The sequence below is a fragment of the Polyodon spathula genome, chromosome 5 (assembly GCF_017654505.1).
Source record: "Polyodon spathula isolate WHYD16114869_AA chromosome 5, ASM1765450v1, whole genome shotgun sequence".
NCBI lineage: Eukaryota > Metazoa > Chordata > Actinopteri > Acipenseriformes > Polyodontidae > Polyodon > Polyodon spathula.
The window spans coordinates 76,781,103-76,801,415 of NC_054538.1; the positions used below are offsets into that span (position 1 = coordinate 76,781,103).

Here is a 20,313-nt window from a genome sequence, read left to right on the forward strand (position 1 = left end):
GGCTCTGCTCTTTGATGCTGACAGTCTGCTGTTTCGACAGAGCGGCTTAAGTTGACAGGCCTCTGTTTAGACATGCCAGCTCTCAGGCTCTGTACGCATTTTTAAAGTTAGGCTTAGTTTACTTTTATTATTTGATTTCGTTTTGCTGGTTTTGATTCAGCTTTAACACTCTTAACACTCTAACACTTTTTTGTGCAGCAGCAAAATATACAGTTTTTCAAACTCACCACTGGATTTTATAAGACAAGCACTTATCTCTACACAAAATCACCTACTGTTAAATTGTATAAGTGTATCTCAAAATCTTCCTCTTGTTACCTAAATTGCAGGGTTTAAGGGGATTAATTGAAACACAGTGTCCTACAGTCCTGTTTCGACCCAATTTTATGTTAAAATATAGTCATTCCTGGGAGTCCACATTCCTCCATAGTTTCATCCTCTGTATACTAATTTCAGCCTTTGATCTAAGTGAGTGTCTCACCGTACTGCAGGGTCAAGTGCTTTTTATTTTCCAAGCTCAGATCCCACCACCTTGTCTCACATGAATTCAGAATTCAGCGCTATCTGTAATAGCAGTGCATCACACAACACTGCCTGTTACAATCATTAGACGTACTAAAAAAAAAAACGTAATGAGCCATGTCTTTTTCAACCTACGTTATTTTAACTGAATCCCAAACAACGTGTGCTGCTTTGTTTAGGCTAAGATACTGCACCTAAATTCAGTACGCTGGTCCTCCATATGGTCAGTGTGTCTCTCGCTCATTAACTGTGCCCAAGTCAAGTCCCTGGTGTCAAGACACCGCTGCACCAGGTAGAGGCTGCCGTTCAAGAGGCTGCTGTTTAAATGAAGTGACAAACGTGTGTATTTTATTTAATTACATTCCAATAAACATTACAAAAGCATGCATGCTAAGCTGGGCTTGCTCCGTATTTGTCAATGATGACATGCAATTGCAGTTTGACAGATTTAGTACTTGGAAAATGCAATTGTTGTGTACATTATACTATATTTCTATATCACTATTTGCCTAACTATCTATCTATCTATCTATCTATCTATCTATCTATCTATCTATCTATCTATCTATCTATCTATCTATCTATCTATCTATCAATCTATTAATGTATTATTGCTAAACACCATGGACGACTGAAGTGCGTTTGTGAAAGGTTTACTATACATTTAGCGTCAGTTTTATGGCCCCTGTACCTGTACTAAAAGGCACCATCACTCAAGCCTATTCTACAGGGTACACTAAGTACAGTCTGGAGCACTTAATAGGCCCTCTGTGAACACAGTATATGTTTTTTACAGCTAGTTTAGCAATTTCTAGTTAAAGCAATCTTCTAGGAGGAGTGGCAAACACTGTTGCAGCAGCAAAGGTCATTCAAAATGATCTAGACAAGATTCAGAACTGGGCAGACACATGGCAAATGACATTTAATAGAGAAAAGTGTAAGGTACTGCACGCAGGAAATAAAAACGTACATTATAAATATCATATGGGAGATATTGAAATTGGAGAAGGAATCTATGAAAAAGACCTAGGAGTTTTTGTTGACTCAGAAATGTCTTCATCTAGACAATGTGGGGAAGCTATAAAAAAGGCTAACAAGATGCTCGGATACATTGTGAAAAGTGTTGAATTTAAATCAAGGGAAGTAATGTTAAAACTGTACAATGCACTAGTAAGACCTCATCTTGAATATTGTGTTCAGTTCTGGTCACCTCGCTATAAAAAAGATATTGCTGCTCTAGAAAGAGTGCAAAGAAGAGCGACCAGAATTATTCCGGGCTTAAAAGGCATGTCATATGCAGACAGGCTAAAAGAATTGAATCTGTTCAGTCTTGAACAAAGAAGACTACGTGGTGACCTAATTCAAGCATTCAAAATTCTAAAAGGTATTGACAGTGTCGACCCAAGGGACTTTTTCAGCCTGAAAAAAGAAACAAGGACCAGGGGTCACAAATGGAGTTTAGAAAAAGGGGCATTCAGAACAGAAAATAGGAGACACTTTTTTACACAGAGAATTGTGAGGGTCTGGAATCAACTCCCCAGTAATGTTGTTGAAGCTGACACCCTGGGATCCTTCAAGAAGCTGCTTGATGAGATTTTGGGATCAATAAGCTACTAACAACCAAATGAGCAAGATGGGCCGAATGGCCTCCTCTCGTTTGTAAACTTTCTTATGTTCTTATGTTCTTAGTTAAAGCAATAAAGAGAGGGCTGTTATAAATGACCTCCAACACAAGGAAAGACTCTTTTTTTTCAGTGGTTAGATTCCAGCGTCTTTCTCTGAGGGACCCCCATATACTGACTGGTAAGTATGCCATTTGTATGTAACAGTATAGCCTATGGTGCTAGGAAGCACAGCCTTGCAGGCTTTTAATCCACCTGCAGTACGTGGTTTCCCCCTTTAGAATCCTAACTTCTGAATTAAACATCTTATTTTCTTTATTATTTTCTGAATGGCACTTTCTTTTTTTACACATGCATAGGATACTGCAGTTACATAAAAAATAACCCCCTCTGCCCTCCCCCCCCTCCCCTGTCCTCTCTCCTCTCCTCTCTCCTCCCCACTCATCTCTCATCCCCTCTCCTCTTTCATTCCCCTCTCCTATCCTCCCCTATCTGTCCTGTCATCCTCCTTTCCTCTCTCATCTCCTCTCTCCTCCCGCTCTCCTCTCCTCTTTCCACCCCACTTCTCTCACCCCCTCTCCTTACTCATCCCCCTCTTTCTCCTCTCCCTCTCTTCTCCTCTTGTCTTTTCTCTCCTCTACTCTCCCGTCATCCCTCCTATCCCCCTCTAATCTCCTCTTCTCCCCCTCTTATATCTCCTCTCATCTCTCATCTCCCCTCCTCTTATCTCTCCTATCTTCCCTCTTCTCCTCTCCACATGCATTTTAAATTACTGAACGGTATCTTCTTCCAATGACCCAGTTTAATGTAACATGTCCTCCCTGTTTTGCAGCCTGATCACATTTTTAGTTTAAACAGCTCTGTAAGAAGATGTGCTGACAGCTTGCTACGCCCACACGAGCTGGAGGTCTGGAGGAAGGGAGACTGCAGAGGGCTGTTGGAAATGAAGCTAACAAGCAATCCGGCTCTCTTTATTGCTGGTCTGTCAAAGCCCAGAGTGTACCCCCCCTTCACCAGGCACAGCTCACAACACTCCACTAAACACAAAACACCCTTCTCTTACTTTTATTCTTAACACATTTTCCTGAATGTGCCCCGCTGTACAACGCAGCTCTAAAAATCGAATGTCAATTATCATCTCTTCCCCTGGGGGCATGACTTACAAAATCATACTCTTCTTCCTACACATATATTTGCTTATTTAAATACAAAAACATATGGCGCACACAAACGCTTCAGAGTAAAATTAAACCTTTTATTATAAGTACAAAAATACACAACAAGAAATTGTGACATACCATTGCGTTTGGTTTCATATTAAGATCTAAAACTGAATAAGAAAGAAAAAGAAAGAAAGAAAGAAATTGTATTTTTTTTAATTTAGAGTGACCAATTATTATTATTTATTTATTTTCCTCCAATTTGAAATGTCCAATTATGACTCTTCTCACAACAGCGAGTCCCAGCATGGCATGGACGTTCTCACAAGCCTAAAGCCAGAATTGCTTTTACGTCGAGCAATCCAGAGCAGATGTGGGCAGGCAATCAATCCTGGAAGACAGGGATTAGCCCTGCTTATCTGCTCTGAGTGTGCTTGGTGTCTGGCCAGTAGGGTTCGCTGAGGAGAATCAGTCCCTGCTGGTAACCCACCCCCTACGCCGGGAGTGTCAGAGCCAATGTGACGCCACCCTCGGGGTCACCAGCAAAGTTCGGCCTGTTTGCACAACCCGGACGCGAACTAGCGCCATCCAAGCTGTGTGATAAGGAACTAGTTTAAGCAGAATTACAACTGAAATGTCAATAAATATAAAATAAACATGCAAGGATTTCTTTAAATACTATATATATTTTATTATTTTGTTAGTTATTTATATATCAATTCATATATTTTTTGTTTATAGCAGTTGAGTTTTTTATAGGCCAAGACAGAAATTCCAAGAAGAAAAAAAAAGAAAATAAAAAGAACCTTGCAGGCCAGAGGCACAATATGTTCTGAAAGCAAGACCTCCCTGTTACCAAGGTTACGGGGACACCAGACAGACCAACAGGTGATTGGGTGGGATCTGCTTTTTACGGAGGAGAACCCTTGATTGAGTGACCACAGTCAAGGTCTCCAGGGAAAATGTGAAGAAGTTCTGTTTTGCAAAGAAACCCATCAATGCAGAATCATTGATAATCCATCAAGCATGTTATCAACCCCCATGTATATCAGTGAAAAACATCTTCATTCACATCATAAAAAAACAGTGATTTCTCCAACAAGGTCTTTCTACAGTATTCTACAAAACGTTAACTATTGCTCCCACTCGATAATGCTTCATACAGATTTATTATGAATATGTCAATATTACCCAAGGCCAAGATTATGACTAGAAACTCATTGTTAGCAAAGCAGCAGCATGTAAATTATAATACAGCTACAGTACTCATTGAACAACTGCATGTCCCTCAGTCCTATACTATTTCATACTGAAATTTTTCATAATACTGTCAGAGCAATCTCCAGCTCTCATGCACACACACACACACACACACACACACACACACACACACACACACACACACACACACACACACACACACACACACACACACACACACACACACACACACACACACACACACACACACACACACACACACACACACACACACACACACACACACTAGTACACATGTCAAAGCTTTAGCCTGCCATACAAATGGCTTTTCAGGGGTTTCTCTTCAATACTTTAATGATCTGATCAGGTACAGATCTTAACAGTGATAAAAGTCAGTGAATGCAGGTGATTTGTCGTAATCGTTGTAACATATCGCCTGTTATGGCTGACTAATGGGACTCCCTGAATATTCAGCACATGGGCTGATGTGAGACAACTCACCTCAGGGGAGCTAACACGGGAACATGTATTTCGCAATGGAAGAGGTGGTCTTCAAGCAAACCTGAGCGTGCTGGACAGTGTGCAGGCGTCCACGGTGCTATTATCCAGCTGAAGAGCATTTTAATTAGCCCTTTTACTGTGAAAACCGTAGGAAAGACACTAATACACGAGACTCCTGGATTGTGTTTGGGTTCACACAGCTCTGCTGCAGTGCACACAGCATGAAACCAAAGACCTTTGTGTCAATAATACACGGCCAACTGGTCGACGCGTCACATATAACACACTACGCAGAGTTTGCCTGTCACTACTGCTGTCTATGAAGTGGTGTTGTGCTGCCAGGAGGGCACGATGGTTATAAATAAGTCTGGGGCGATGTCTCGTTTTTCACTATCGATATATCGTTCTCCAAAAAAGCAGATGCATCGATCAATCGATGCTATGAAAGGGTAAAAAAGGGTAAAATACATGTGGAGCTGGGTTGGGCTGCTGCTCATTGACAAACGTTGCCATTGTCTTGGTCTGTAGATGCTTGCTTGAGTAACTGGCCAATGCTGTTTATCCCTGCAGCATGACTCCTGTGGTACTCCATGGTTACTAGCTCTGACACAGGGCTACTTCACTTAGCCTCTCACAGGTTATGTGATGAAGTGATGTCTCTCCCGCTTAGTGAAATGAAAGTATGTTTTGGACGAGTCTTGAAATTTTTTTGTCCTGTATTTGAACTGAAAAGTGCCTGCAAACTGCACGATGCATGTATTTATTAATCTGCAGGGGGAGGGGGGGGGGGTTAAATCAACCACAATCTCACTGCCTCCTGCACAACCAATACACAAGAAAAAAGTTCCCAAATATTGCAGAATTACAGCCAAACTCAAAATTGTTGCATGAGATCAAACTGTCCTACAGCACTGGTAAAGAAACTGACAGCACTCTGAACAGACCCTTTAAAGCTTTGTGAATTGGGGCCTGATATCCAAATGATAAAGAGCTTTCTTGTTCTTGTAATTCCTCACCATTAAAGCTTTTCTATTTGTGCATTACTATCTCGGGGCTGCTGCACAGTACATTAGAACATGCCTCAGCTGCCAACCTAATTAAACACAGTGGAATTACCTTTATTGCATCTCAAGCATAAGAACAAAAAGCTTACTCTTGGCCTCCCAAGGACCTTGTTCTAATGAGCATGAAGTAACTCTTAATATATCTAACAAACAGATGCCAGTATGAGGGGTGGCGGCAATGCAAAAACTAACAGGGCTCATTTGCAATTCTCAGGTCCAGGAGAGTCCTGCTCAAAGTGATTTTTTTCAACAGCACTCACAAATGAGAAGAACTGCTCCTGGCAGCTCCAGACAGCTTGCACTACCGAGCCGGCTCTCCTACCATATTATTACCACATGTCAATGCAAACCCCCACATCTCGGTGGTAACTCACAAATCCTTGCAGGTTCCTCAATAGCCAGGGTCTGCAACTGCGACTGAAACCACAAAGGCTTTTTCCAGGGAAGCGCTGCCAGTGCCATTATAAAACCCAGCCGCAGTGCTGTAGAGAGAAGCCATCCAATCCTGGCTTTCTGTAGCAACCTGCTTTTCAACTGCAGTGCCTCGAACCATGGAATTCAGAGCTACCGCAATCACCGTCCTTTACACTTGTAGTTCTTCTCCCGTGACAAATAAAGAGGTCAGACAGAAGCAGTGGTTTCATGAGTCAGGTAATACCCCTGATTCAGTGTCCTTAAGTGAAAAAAACAACGCAGTGCTAGGGCAGAAGCCCTTTGTTAACTAGGAAATCCCTAATTCAATGCCTCATTGAACTTGATTACAGAGATAGTATTTTGTATACAGGGTTCCCAGTATATCTATATTGCTGTTTGTGTTGTTGTAATAATGCACATACTACTGCCTGAGTTTTTGTTTTGTCTCTTGCAGGTCTGCTGAATGAATAAGCAACAACAACAGTCATAGCTTTGAGCTGTCATGTACATGTGCATTATAGATATATACAGTATTCAATATATTTCTACTAATATAGTTGATTTATAGCGCTTTTTGTTTTGCATTTATATATAGGTTTTGTTATAAATAGAGGTTTACCATATCTATATATTTAAGTGTGACCCACGTGCACATTATTACATCGCAGGTGTTGTAGACTACCCTGTATTATAAGTGTGGAGATTCCCGCTAAAGGTCCATCATCTATGCTGTGGCTCTTCAGTTTTAGCACATGTGTTTTTGCTTGGGTAGACTCCACAGGGTTACATGAACACTAGGGCTGTAATGCTACTCGTACTCACACTTGGAATTGCCTCGAAGAAATATTTATCAGCAGGCATTAAATAAATTCATTCATTAAAGTGTTGATTTCAAAATAAGAAAAATTTTAGGACCGGACACTGGAACCAATTTTAAAATTCCTCAGTAGTAACTTGATAACGGATTGAACTATTGCCCTGACATCCTTACTCTGCCGGCCAATAGTCTCCATCTGTCATGTAATTTGTTCACATCACTGTCAGTCCCGCCCCTTTTCAAATGAACACCCTTCTCCCCTGCACTCACAACAAGAGAAAATGGCTGAACAGCTATTCTGTGATTTAACAGAAAATGAATTACAAAACTAATTACCAAAGAAAATTGCTCCAAACACTAAAATGGTGATTAAAACGTTACTGTCACTGTTTTCTGACTCAAGATGTAAACAAATGACGGGCAGGATATAAACTGGATTGTGCAGCAGTGAGCAAGCGACACGGAGAGCTGGACGCCAAAAAGACTTTCAGAACTACTGTATGAACTTCAAAAACATTTCTGTTATTTATTTCTGCTATTTATTGCTGTTTCCAGTGACTGACCTGCTTGGATTGCATTTTGCTGATTGAAGTCAGAAAGTAAGAATAAAGATTGAGAACAATTGAATGCTCATTTGCTGATGTAACTGCATTAGTTGGTTGAAGGAATTAAAGTGTTCAGAGCTGTGGCTGATTGAAGTGAATTTAGATAGCATGTAAAATGGACCAGGTCTAGACCTGCAGGACAGTATAAATTGGCAAACAGTTTCTTAGAACGACAGCCATTCTAATCAGCAGCCGTCGAAGGGCCACACGTCCAAGGGCAGTTTGAGCTGAGGCTGTCCGAGAGAGGACCTTCTCCAATTCTCTCCCAGTGGCTATTAGAGGCCTCATTCCAAATCTTAACATTAGCTGTATTTAAGTAACATTATAAAGGTTTTAATTGGGTGTTCTGCTGTGAGTAGTACCAGGTGAGTGTGGTTAAATTGAATAAAGGTTGATTTACAATTTAATTGGTTTACACACAGCTTTTAACCATCTAGTTAGTATAATAGACAGCTAGCCTATTTGTGCGCCAGCCAGTCAAAGAGCCTCTCTACCAAAGAACCGAGAGTCTAGCTGCGAGAGTCCAGCGACGAGAGGCTGTTGGAGAAAATCTGAACCTAGCAGCGCTCTGGAAGATGTCCTATCCTCTCTCTACATCCTGTCCTATACTCCACGTCTCACTGGACGGGGAGGTGGGACTGGTCTTCTCCTCTCTCCCTCCTTACTCTTTTCTGTCCCCTCTGACCTCTCCTCACTCTCTGTTAACACCTTTGAATTTCACACTGTCCAACTAACCTCTCCCTATCAAATCCTGCTAGTTGTACTGTACCGTCCCCCCTGGACCTCTCACTCACTTTCTCAATGAACTCAACTATCTCCTCTCCTCCCTCCCCTCTGTCACACCCCAACTTTCCTGTTAGGTGATTTCAATATCCATCTCTCCAACCCCATCCACTCTGCCGGATTCCTTCCTCTCCTTCACTCCTTCAACTTCTTTCTCTTTCCATCCCCTCCTACCCACAAAGCTGGCCGTTAACTGGACCTCAACTTCTTCAGGGCCTGCTGCCCCTCCACCATCTCTGTCACCCCTCTGGACCTCTCTGATCACTATTCCATTTCTTTCTCTCTGTCTGTCCCTACTCCACCTACCCCCAATGTCACCTCCCACCATAACCTCCGCTCTCTTTCCCCCTCTGTCCTTGCCTCAACCACTCTCTCTCACCTCCCTCCTATAGACTCCCTCACCTCCTCCCTCAATCCCCTCTGTTCCCTCACCTCCCGACCTGCCCGCCCTTCCCCTCCCCAAACCTGGCTCCGCTCAGCAAGAACCAAACTGTACTCTGCTGAAAAGAACTGGAAGAGAACCAAACTCCCTGCTGCCCTAGACCTCTACCGCTCCCTCCTCTCCTCCTCCTCTACTCTCGCTTCTGCTAAACACTCCTATTTCCAATCTATTATCCAATCCCTGGAAACTATTCTCTAACTTATTCTCCCTCCTCAACATCCCTCTCTCTCTTCTGTCCTAATTCTCCTCAATCTTTCTGCTGCCTTTGACACTGTCAATCACTATATTCTCCTATCCTCTCTCGCTGACCAGGGAATCTCTGGCACAGCTCTGGTGTGGTTCTCCTCCTACCTCTCTGACCGCACCTACTAGGTAACCTGGCACGGCTCAACCTCCACACCTCACCCTATCTCAACAGGAGTCCCCCCAGGATCAGTCTTGGTTCTTCTGCGGTTCCCTCTCTACACCAGCTCCCTGGGCCCCCTCATCGCATCATATGGTTTCTCATACCATTTCTGTGCTAATGATGTTCAGATCATTTACTGGTTCCCCCCCTCTGACCCCACCATCCCCTCCCATATCTCTATCTGTCTGTCTGCTATCACCTCCTGGATACACTCGCATCACCTCAAACTCAACCTCTCTAAATCTGACCTCCTTTTATTCCCCTTCTCATCTTCCCCTCCTCTTATCTGTCTATCTCCATTCCTCTGGAATCCACCACGCTCTCCTCCCTCCTCCAAGAACCTCAGAGTAACCCTGGACCCCTGCTTCTCCTACTCCCAGCACATTGTATTCTGTGTTGTGTATTTGCTCTTGTTGAAAGTAGACTGAAGTCATTGTATTTTGTATCTTGCTCTTAATTGTACTGTAATTCTTGACATGTATTTTTTGTATACAGCTGTAATTCGCCCTGAGTAAGGGCGTCTGCTAAGAAAAATTATTATTATTATTATTATTATTATTATTATTATTATTATAATTAATAATAATAATAATAATAATAATAATAATAATAATTTACTTATGCTGTATCAGCTATATTTAAACATAATATATGTCAGTATTTATTTACGTATACTGTATAGTCATATTTACTATCCAACCTCACTTATTTTCTTGACTGATTCATGTATTAAATATGTACTGCAGACTCAGCCACAGTGGAAAATGAAATGCCCCTCGGGAAGACCAGTGTTACCTCCAGGGTAGAGAGAGAGAGAGAGAGAGAGAGAGAGAGAGAGAGAGAGAGAGAGAGAATATGGACTGGAGAGGAGCACTATAGTGGGAAACTATGGCCCCCGAGGGAAGTACAATTACCAACAGGGGACTATTGGGCATTGTCCCCTGCAAGTAACTATAGCTCTTCCTGAGGGGCCCTTAGTTTCCCATTATGAGCCGAGGTCTGCAGTCCAGATTTGTTTTATAAATCGGTCAAGAAAATCATGTTTTGGAAATCCACACCACAGAGTTATTAACGTAGATTTGGCATAGAACTGTTCGGCTGACTTTCTCACTGTAGTATAGAATTCTCGGAAGAGTCCGTTGTGTTTAAAGTCGTATTTATTTACACCTTTGAGTTGGATGTTAGGAAGTTAGAAAACACTGAAAGCAAAGTTTTTTACAATGATTTTAGTGTTTGCAGCACTTTTGTTTCGTAGTATATTTTGTAATTAATTTGCTGTTGTCCTTCATTTTGCTTTGTTGTGTGAAGAGAAGGACATTCAGCATGATGACGTAATTTGAGGAAGTTTGTAAAAAAAAAAAAAAAAAAAAAGCATTGACCGCAAGCAGAGACACAGGGGCAATAGTTGGATCTATCTGTGGTCATGTGATATATATATATACCCACATAGTGCCTATAGAAAGTCTACACCCCCTTTCAAAATTTCATCTTTCGTTGCCTTATATCCTGGAATTAAAATGCATTACATTTTTTTTTTTTTTCATTTATCTACACATCCTACCCCACAACTTCCAAGTGAAAAAAATATTATAGAAGTTTGTAGAAAATTAATTAAAAATAAAAACTGAAATAGCTTGTTTGGAGAAGTGTCCACCCCCCTTGTAACAGCAATCCTAAATTAGCTCAGGTGTAACCAATCACCTTCAAAATCACACACCAAGTTAAGTGGCCTTCACCTTTGTTAAATTGTAGTGGTTCACATAATAATTTCAGCATAAATTCAGCAGTTCCTGTAGGTTCCCTCTACTGGGTAGTGCCTCAAAGCGCTTTCAAAAGAACTCCGGGACAAAGTTGTTGAAAGGCAGAGATCAAGGGATGGGTAAAAAAAATATCTAAGGCCTTGAATATCCCTTGGAGCACGGTCAAGACGATTATTAAGAAGTGGAAGGTGTATGGCACCACCAAGACCCTGTCTAGATCAAGCCATCCCTCCAAACTGGATGACTGAGCAGAGAGGCTACTAAGAGGCCAATGACAACTTTGCAAGAGCTACAGGCTTTTATGGCCAAGACTGGTCAAAGTGTGCATGTGACAACAATATCCCAAGCACTCCACAAATCTGGCCTGTATGGTAGAGTGGCAAGAAGGAAGCCATTACTGAAGAAAGCCCACCTTGAATCACGTTTGAAGTATGCAAAAAAAACATTCAGGAGATTTTGTAGCCACATGGCAAAAAGTTTTGTGGTCTGACTTTTTAGCCTAAATGCAAAGCGTTATGTTTGGTGCAAACCCAACACAGCCCATCACCCAAAGAACACCATCTCTACTGTGAAACATGGTGGTGGCAGCATCATGTTATGGGGATGTTTCTCATCGGCAGGGGCGAGGGCACTTGTCAAAATAGAAAGGAAAATGAATGGAGCAAAGTACAGAGAAGTCCTTGAGAAAAATCTGCTGCCCTCTGCAAGATATCTGGAACTGGGACAGAAGTTCACCTTTCAGCATGACAACGACCCAAAGCACACAGCCAAAGCTACACTGGTGTGGCTAAGGAACAAAAGGGTAAATATCCATGAGTGGCCCAGTCAGAGCCCTGATCTAAAATTTGTGGCATGATTTGAAGATTGCTGTCCATCAACGCTCCCCGAGGAACTTGACAGAGCTTGATCAGTTTTATAAAGAAGAATGGTCAAATATTGCCAAATCCAGGTGTGTATATATATATATATATATATATATATATATATATATATATATATATATATATATATATATATATCCAGTGCATTTTTTGTCTAACAGCAGTATGTCCCACTGCCTGCTGGAGCCTCGTCATTGCTGAGATAGAGATTTGGGGCAACGCACTAATCGATAGCAGTGGGTCCTGGTACTCTGCAGGTCACACTGCAAGCACAACATTGGCGGGGAGGAGGAGGGGGTTGATGTGCTGACAGCTCCTTTCTCCTCTTCTACTCTGGCAGTCTGCCAGTGCTGCATGCGGCTTCAAGCAGGTTTCCCTGTTTGATCTTTTTACTGCAGTCTGCGACTAACAACCAACACGGTGCTGAGCAAGAAGAAAGACCTGCCTCTCCCGCTCTGGAGCTCAACACTGCCCCCTGGTGGCGATGAACAACACAGCACTGCAGCAGAATGGAAAAACACCCCCATCCGAGGAGCTATGTTGTGCAGGACAGTATGCACTGTTCATAGTGCTGGCTAACATCTACTCCTTCAGCACTACCCCTCTTACTCACTGTTCATAGCTCTAGCTATCATCTACTCCTTTATCACTACCTCTCCTACTCCCTGTTCACGGGCAAGCTGCTGTCATCTATGCTGGGATCTCTGGAACCTGTCTCTCCTGGATGTCATCTTACCTATCCGGATGCATGCAGTCTGTCTTCTATGATGGAAGCAGTGGTGTTGCAAACCTAGTCACTTGTGGTGTCCCCCAAGGATCGAGGCCTGGATGTCTGCCAATTTTCTTCAACTGAACACTAGCAAATCTGAACTCCTTTTAGTAGGATCTAAAAACTCAAATTAAGAATCTAAATATAGCTGCCCAGAAGAAGAAGAAGAAGAAGAAGAAGAAGAAGAAGAAGAAGAAGAAGAAGAAGAAGAAGAAGAAGAATCTAAATGGTGGTGTAATACATAGCAGGCTCCCTCCTGCTGTTTGATATATTTTTAAAGAATACAAATCTACAAAAATAGACTAAAAATGACAGTTCGAGATGCTGGCTTTCATATCGGTGGTGCACAAATATTTACACCTAATAAGTTATTTGATTGTAAAACGCTTAAACAAACGCTTTAATCAAGTCTGTATGTCAAGATGTACCAGAAGGAGCCAAGTGGGAGTCATGAACCCAGCCTCCACATTCGCATTCACTGATGGAACTCTTCATAACATTTTACTGAGGTGTTTCAGATGACATCATAAAACTAGACTGCTTCCATCTGCACACACTAGTGTTACAGTGTAGCTGGGCCCCCCTTGGAAAGCCACCAAGAGATTAAAAGATGAAAATAATGTAGTGGAGCCGTCCTGTTTGAAATACCAGGGCCCGAATACTTTCCTATGAGATCCTACACATCTGGATATAATAAAGTACCGACTACTGTGTTGGTCTTCAAAAACAACAAGCCAGCAGAGAAAATAGCAAAGAACGGGTTCTGAAGGGCAGACTGCCTGGTTCAGATACAGTGCACTTCAATGCATGTACAGTATGGGATGATAATGGTTTACACACTGGATCAACCACCTTACCATGATTATCCAGTGGAAAAAGAAGTGGTTGATACAATCCAGATGGACTTCCCGTTGCTGTAAAATGTTTTAAAACAATCCAGCTATGGGTGATCCCAGTGGAGTTTATTGGTATATTAATTTATATTACTGGTCAGCTGTTTTTAACATTTTCCTATTTAATTAGACACTTCCTAGTGCTGTACACAAGGCCTATATTTCTTCTGATGATGTACAGTTGATGATGTTTTCTGTATACGTGCAATTTGAGATAACAGACTGGTTACAATTAAAACCCAATACTTCACCTTCATGAAGGGATCACAAAGAATATGTCACATTTACAGTGAATGAGAGTCCACTGCTACAGACTCTCGGTACCCAGAATGGAATGAAACACTACAGATCATTACAGCCTTTCTAAGGGTCTATCAAAGGGACCACAGTGATTATTTCAGACAATCAGGCAAAACATAGTGATAATGACATTGCTGGAACTCTTGTCTCTGGCTTATTGACTCAGGAGTTCCATTATCTCGTAACTATAATATTTTAAAATAATGCTTTAATACATATTATTACAAGACACATTACAGACAGACCATCCAGATTCAGATAATCTAAATACCTTGTTCTAAAGAGTTTACCTTCATCTCAATTAGCAGTTCTTTAGACATATGCAAAACATGTGGCATACGAATTTATACTCCCATCTCCACTAAATCCTACAGATTTTCCAGTACAGACCCATTAGCCTAATGCCTGCCCCCTGCTGTGCTGTGGTGGTACATGAAGTTGTCTGGGTGCTTGCTGGCGGCCATGTTGATGAGGTCTATGGCGTGTTGGTAGTGTTTCTGTGCTGTGTTGTGGGGGTACATGAAGTTGTCTGGGTGCTGACTGGTGGCCATGTTGATGAGGTCTATGGCGTGTTGGTAATGTTTCTATGCTGTGTTGTGGGGGTACCTGAAGTTCTCTGGGTGCTCGCTGATGGCCATGTTGATGAGGTCCATGGCGTGCTGGTAGTGTTTCTGTGCAGTGAAGAGCAAGGCCAGCAGGTGCAGGCAGTGCAAGTCATCCTTCTCAACCTTCAGGGCCTGCTTCAGGGGCGCCATTGCATCAGAGATCTGGGCTCAGACACAAGGGGAGAGTGTCATAACATCCTACACACAAGCTTGGGCAATGCTGAGGCTTCCTTAAACCAGGGTCATTATCTATTTCATATATCAAATACAATTCAAAATACAGTTACATTAACTAATACAGTACAGCTACTTTTTTGTTAATTCTTATTATGTACATATCTTATGTACATATCTATCATGTACAACTATAAATCTTGGCTTCATATAATCCTTGCAGATTTTTATTCATCAAATAGATTGGTAGCACTTCCGATTACAGAGCACGAATAGCCATGTAATTACATTGTAATAAATGGGCAAGTCACAATGGTTCTTTCTTGATATTTTACCTGGGATTGACCTTGTGAATAACTCCTTGTTGTCAATTGAATTGCATGGTAACAGCATGGTAAATGCCATTTCCAAGTATTTACACATTTATTACACTAGTAGTTGCCACATAAGAGCTAGACCCACTGGTAGTTACACATTTATTACCATTTTATTACATGGTTATGTTACCCCCCCCCTTAATCTAAAGTACTACCTCACATGTATGTGTGTCATACATAAGGCAGCCATAGGCTAGTGCCTAAGTCTAAAACCAGACATTAGTGAGTTTGTTTGTGAATAGAGCTGTTGCTCGATTATGGAGAAAAAAAAACACTAGTGGTCGTGTGTGACAACAGCAGCCCTTGTGAATAACAGGAGAGGAGAACTCACCTGTCTGACCAGAGAGAAATGCAGAGACTCACCTGTCTGACCAGAGCGAGATGCAGAGACTCACATGTTTGACCAGAGTGAGCTGCAGACTCACCTGTCTGACCAGAGCGAGCTGCAGAGACTCACTTCTCTAACCAGAGCGAGCTGCAGAGACTCACCTGTCTAACCAGAGCGAGCTGCAGAGACTCACCTATCTAACCAGAGCGAGCTGCAGAGACTCACCTGTCTGACCAGAGCGAGCTGCAGAGACTCACCTGTCTGACCAGAGCGAGATGCAGAGACTCACCTGTCTGACCAGAGCGAGATGCAGAGACTCACCTGTCTAACCAGAGCGAGCTGCAGAGACTCACCTGTCTGACCAGAGCGAGCTGCAGAGACTCACCTGTCTGACCAGAGCGAGCTGCAGAGACACACCTGTCTGACCAGAGCGAGATGCAGAGACTCACCTGTAACCAGAGCGAGCTGCAGAGACTCACTGCAGACCTGTCTAACCAGAGCGAGCTGCAGAGACTCACCTGTCTAACCAGAGCGAGCTGCAGAGACTCACCTGTCTAACCAGAGCGAGCTGCAGAGACTCACCTGTCTGACCAGAGAGAGCTGCAGAGACTCACCTGTCTGACCAGAGCGAGCTGCAGACTCACCTGTCTAACCAGAGCGAGCTGCAGACTCACCTGTCTAACCAGAGCGAGCTGCAGAGACTCACCTGCCTAACCAGAGCGAGCTGCAGAGACTCACCTGTCTAACCAGAGCGAGCTGCAGAGACAGGTACAGGCATATCCGAGGGTCGTCCGGGTCCAGCTCGTGGGCTCTGAAACCAGGGAGAAAACACGTTGCCATCTAGGGATGTGTACAGAAACTGCATGCTACTGGTTAGAACAGAGAACCCCAATAAATAGCACTGAATAAAACAACTACAGACCCATTAGCCAAAGGTCTTCCCTGTGACTATTTTCCAAATTTCTCCATATGCAGTGCACCTTTCAGGCACTGCAGTAAGTAAGGGCAATGGTAGCAGCTACTACATACGATTGGTATCACAGAGACAAAATTCTCATGCTTTACCATACCAGTGGTATGGACCAGTACAGGCACATTGCTGTACCATGTCAGCACCTCTGCTATATTTGTTCCAAATCTATTGCATTGCCATTTTTGTCAGTCTGCAACAGAGTAATATCTTGGTGTTATAATTGGATCCCTCTTGTACTTTTATTTAAGGTTTTTGAATGGCTTTTGAATTACTTTAGAATGGCTTTTGAATGGCTTTTGAATTACTTTAGAATGGCTTTTGAATGGCTTTTGAATTCCACCAACAGGACAAGCTTCCTGGCCTAAAAAGTGCAAGGCAAGATGACACTGTTATACCCTAAAAGACAGGCTTAACTGTACATATGAACAAATAATAAATAATAAATAAATCATGAATAAAAAAGAACACAATATATAGTTAATGTCGTCATCCACATCTTTATTCTACCGTGCATGTGACGACACTTAAAGATTAGCTGCGCTGCCACATTCTGAAATCTGACGCTTTGATTGGCTGAGAATGGCTTCATTTAATAAGATAAAGCAATACAGCAAATGGAAAAAGCTTGTGATGGCTCTGCTTTTAAACCCCAGTTTACTGCACGCATTGCAGCAAAAGAGGGCCTTTAATTATAGTCATTTTTTTAATTTCTTTGATTTCTGCAAAATATCTGATCAACTTTTCTCTTGCAATATCCTGGTATGCTCTTTCACCTGGTCCCTAACGTCTTTAATTGTTGTTGACTGCAGACATAATAAAACAAAGACACTGTGATCTGAAAGCATGAAAGTGATAATAATTTCACTGAGCCTGTCATTTATAAAACTTAAGCAGCTTACTTATCAGAAATATTGTAGGTGATTTAAAAAATACCAATCCTGTACAACATCTGTTATTAAATCTTGTCCTATTATCCTGTTTTATAACAAATCCATAGTTTTCCAGAGGGGGAATAGTGGGAATTCCGTATAAACGTTTCCCACAGTAAAAGCACAGCGAAGTGCGATAAAGCACAGCGAAAGCATTGTAAAGCAGTTGTAAGCACTGGGAAGGACAGAGGGGTACACCATATTAAAAAACACAGCAAGGCATGGTAAACTATGTGAAATGCACAGTATAACCATGGTAAAAGCATGCAGAAACTGCAAAGATACCGCAGTAGACTTTCATAAGGGATGTTGCTGATTAAAATGACCTTTTCTTAGCTTTTTTTATTTTCTTTTCACAGTCCTTACCTTCTTATGATAGTTGCAATCATTCCTAGTGGGTCTTACTGCATTTAAACAATTTTTGGCAGTACCATCTAATACAAAGCATTGTATTGCCGGCAAAGGTTTGAGTGCTGGGTATATTGCATATACTGAGAGAAATGGTACAAGGGCAGTGAAGTGTTCCAGCACTTGTTTGTGTCAATCACCTCTTCAAAGTCTCCAGTGCCTTCCTGTTTAGTTTATCCTGATCACCTTTAAGAGAAGCTGCAAAGAAGAGACAAAAAAAACAACAACAAGAAGTTAACAATTTGAGAAGAAACAATGATGGAGAATCATACAGAACACACTCACTGGGTTCCAAATGAAACATCTGCCTTTCTAAAGACATGAGAAGACCTTCTTACACGACGAGAGGCGGGGTCAACCGCACAGTGCATGAACTTCTAGCATATAGAGTTTCTCTGGATAAACACACACACACACAGGCAGCTCAAAGCCCTTACCATCCGAGGCCTGCAGGCTGTAGCAGAGTCCCAGAGCCAGGTGTCCCTTGGCCAGGAATTCTCCAGCTTCCTCCGCCATATCAACCACCATCCTGGAAAAGACCTCTCCTTCCTCCAGCTGTGTGAGATGATGACAGAGCATATGAATCAAGACCAGGTGACAGAACATCTGGACCAAGACCAGGTGATAGAACATTTGGATCTGTACCAGCACCCTATAACCCCTTCAGGACTCAGGTAAATTAATGAAAAGGGTGTAAACTGCCCATCTTCCAATTCCTTGTGATGACTTTGCTGCTGCGAGATCACAGCACACCTCACTGATTCCTGCAGAGGGCTTGTCAGGCTGTCAGCTGGACCGCAGTCCCCGTCAGCATTATCACTGATCCCAGTGACACTGCAGTGCAGCTAAGGCACACCAGATAGAACAAGCACAGGCTCTGTTTGCTTGTACTATGAATTAAATGCGTTTTTATATGGTTAACCTTGAAGTTGAACACTTGTGCGATGTCTCCTTATAAAAGATAACCACTGTATTTTTGTACGGTATTTTTGCATTTTTTAACGTGCTTTACCCTACTTTAAAATGTTTGCCTACCCTTTACCATGCTTTCACTGTACTTTATTACACTTTGCTCTGCTTTTACTGTGGGGAACTTTTATTAGGGTCATAAGGAAACAGGTTAAATGGAGACAGGTTTAAAATACAGAAGCTCAACTGCAGCAGCTCATCTGCAATATTTTACAGAGAATGTTTTATTTGCATGGCTGTCAAAAGGACAACCAACCTAAAGTGTACATATGTGCCTTGCTTGCCTTTGTTTTACCATGCTTTCACTGTGCTAAAATTTGCTATGCTTTTACCCTAATGCAGTATAGCGCAGTTTAATAATACTGTCCTGTCTACTAGTCCTGCCTGGCTCCTGAACCCTATCCCTATTAGTTCTCAGTCTCTTCCTCATCAGTATCAGTCTGCTGTCCCACTATCCCACTATCCACGCCTTCCTATAAACAATGAGCTGCTGCACATTCCTCCTGATCTGGAATGAATGCCGTCATTTCTCACAGTGATCTGCATTCCCTACCCCAGTGCTTCCATCAGGCCTCAAATCAAATTCATTTCAGACACCCTGCGCTCACAAAATCAATTAAAGCTACCTTTAAAAGTGATCTCAGAGGAGATGGAGTTTTTGCAGTGTGGTGTATAAACTGCAACAGCAGCAGCTCTTTGATGGAGCGTTCACGTGTATTACGATTCCGTTCTCAGAGAGTCTCTTCTGTGGGGTTGTGGCTGCATGGGAAACGCCACAGCTTGGTCTGTAGGGTCTGGGTCAGTATCCACGTGGTACAAGGTACAGTGCATTGTTTTCACACAGCTGTCTGTCTCCTGCTCCCTAATCCCTATTAGTATGCTTGTCAAGGCAATACAGCACAGTATGCGCACATATAACCTATAACCTAACATATAAAAATGATCAGGAAATGTAATTTTCAGCAGGCTTTATTGACACATCGTTCTTTCATTATTCATAAATAATGCACTTTTGTTTTGGTCTGTTTTGTGTTTTAAAAGTACAGTAATACAATGGTGGGTTTTGTCCTATTTTTCATATGTATACTGCATTTATATTTAATAAGCTCAGCCACTGTTTCAATCAATTGACTAGAACCCATTACTGTAGAGGAAATACACAGATATTCACTGTTAAGATGAACCCTCTATGAAGGGTCAGTTGTTATAATACTGCATGTTCTAACAATATGTATCTCATAACCCAAACCGGACTCTCCAACAGCGAGTCACTGCTCCTTCAGATTGCTGATCCAGAGACACATAGCACATAGTACAGGGTATGGATAGGCAGGGCCAGCCAGGCTTTGGGTTAATCCCCAGCTGCTCCAGATCTCTCTCCAAACACACA

General features: G+C 42.2%; 1 protein-coding gene across 2 annotated transcripts in view; it reads right to left on the minus strand.

The window, feature by feature from the left end:
- Positions 1–20,313, minus strand: part of ttc7a (tetratricopeptide repeat domain 7A) — a 120,402-nt gene that overhangs the window by 75,983 nt on the left and 24,106 nt on the right. For both annotated transcript variants that reach the window (XM_041251392.1, XM_041251391.1), the window contains exons 12-15: positions 18,392–18,509; positions 18,095–18,152; positions 16,383–16,455; positions 14,767–14,927 (exon numbers count right to left, since the gene is read on the minus strand). In XM_041251392.1, the coding sequence (XP_041107326.1) occupies positions 14,767–14,927; positions 16,383–16,455; positions 18,095–18,152; positions 18,392–18,509 (410 nt within the window). The remainder of the gene's footprint in view (positions 1–14,766; positions 14,928–16,382; positions 16,456–18,094; positions 18,153–18,391; positions 18,510–20,313) is intronic.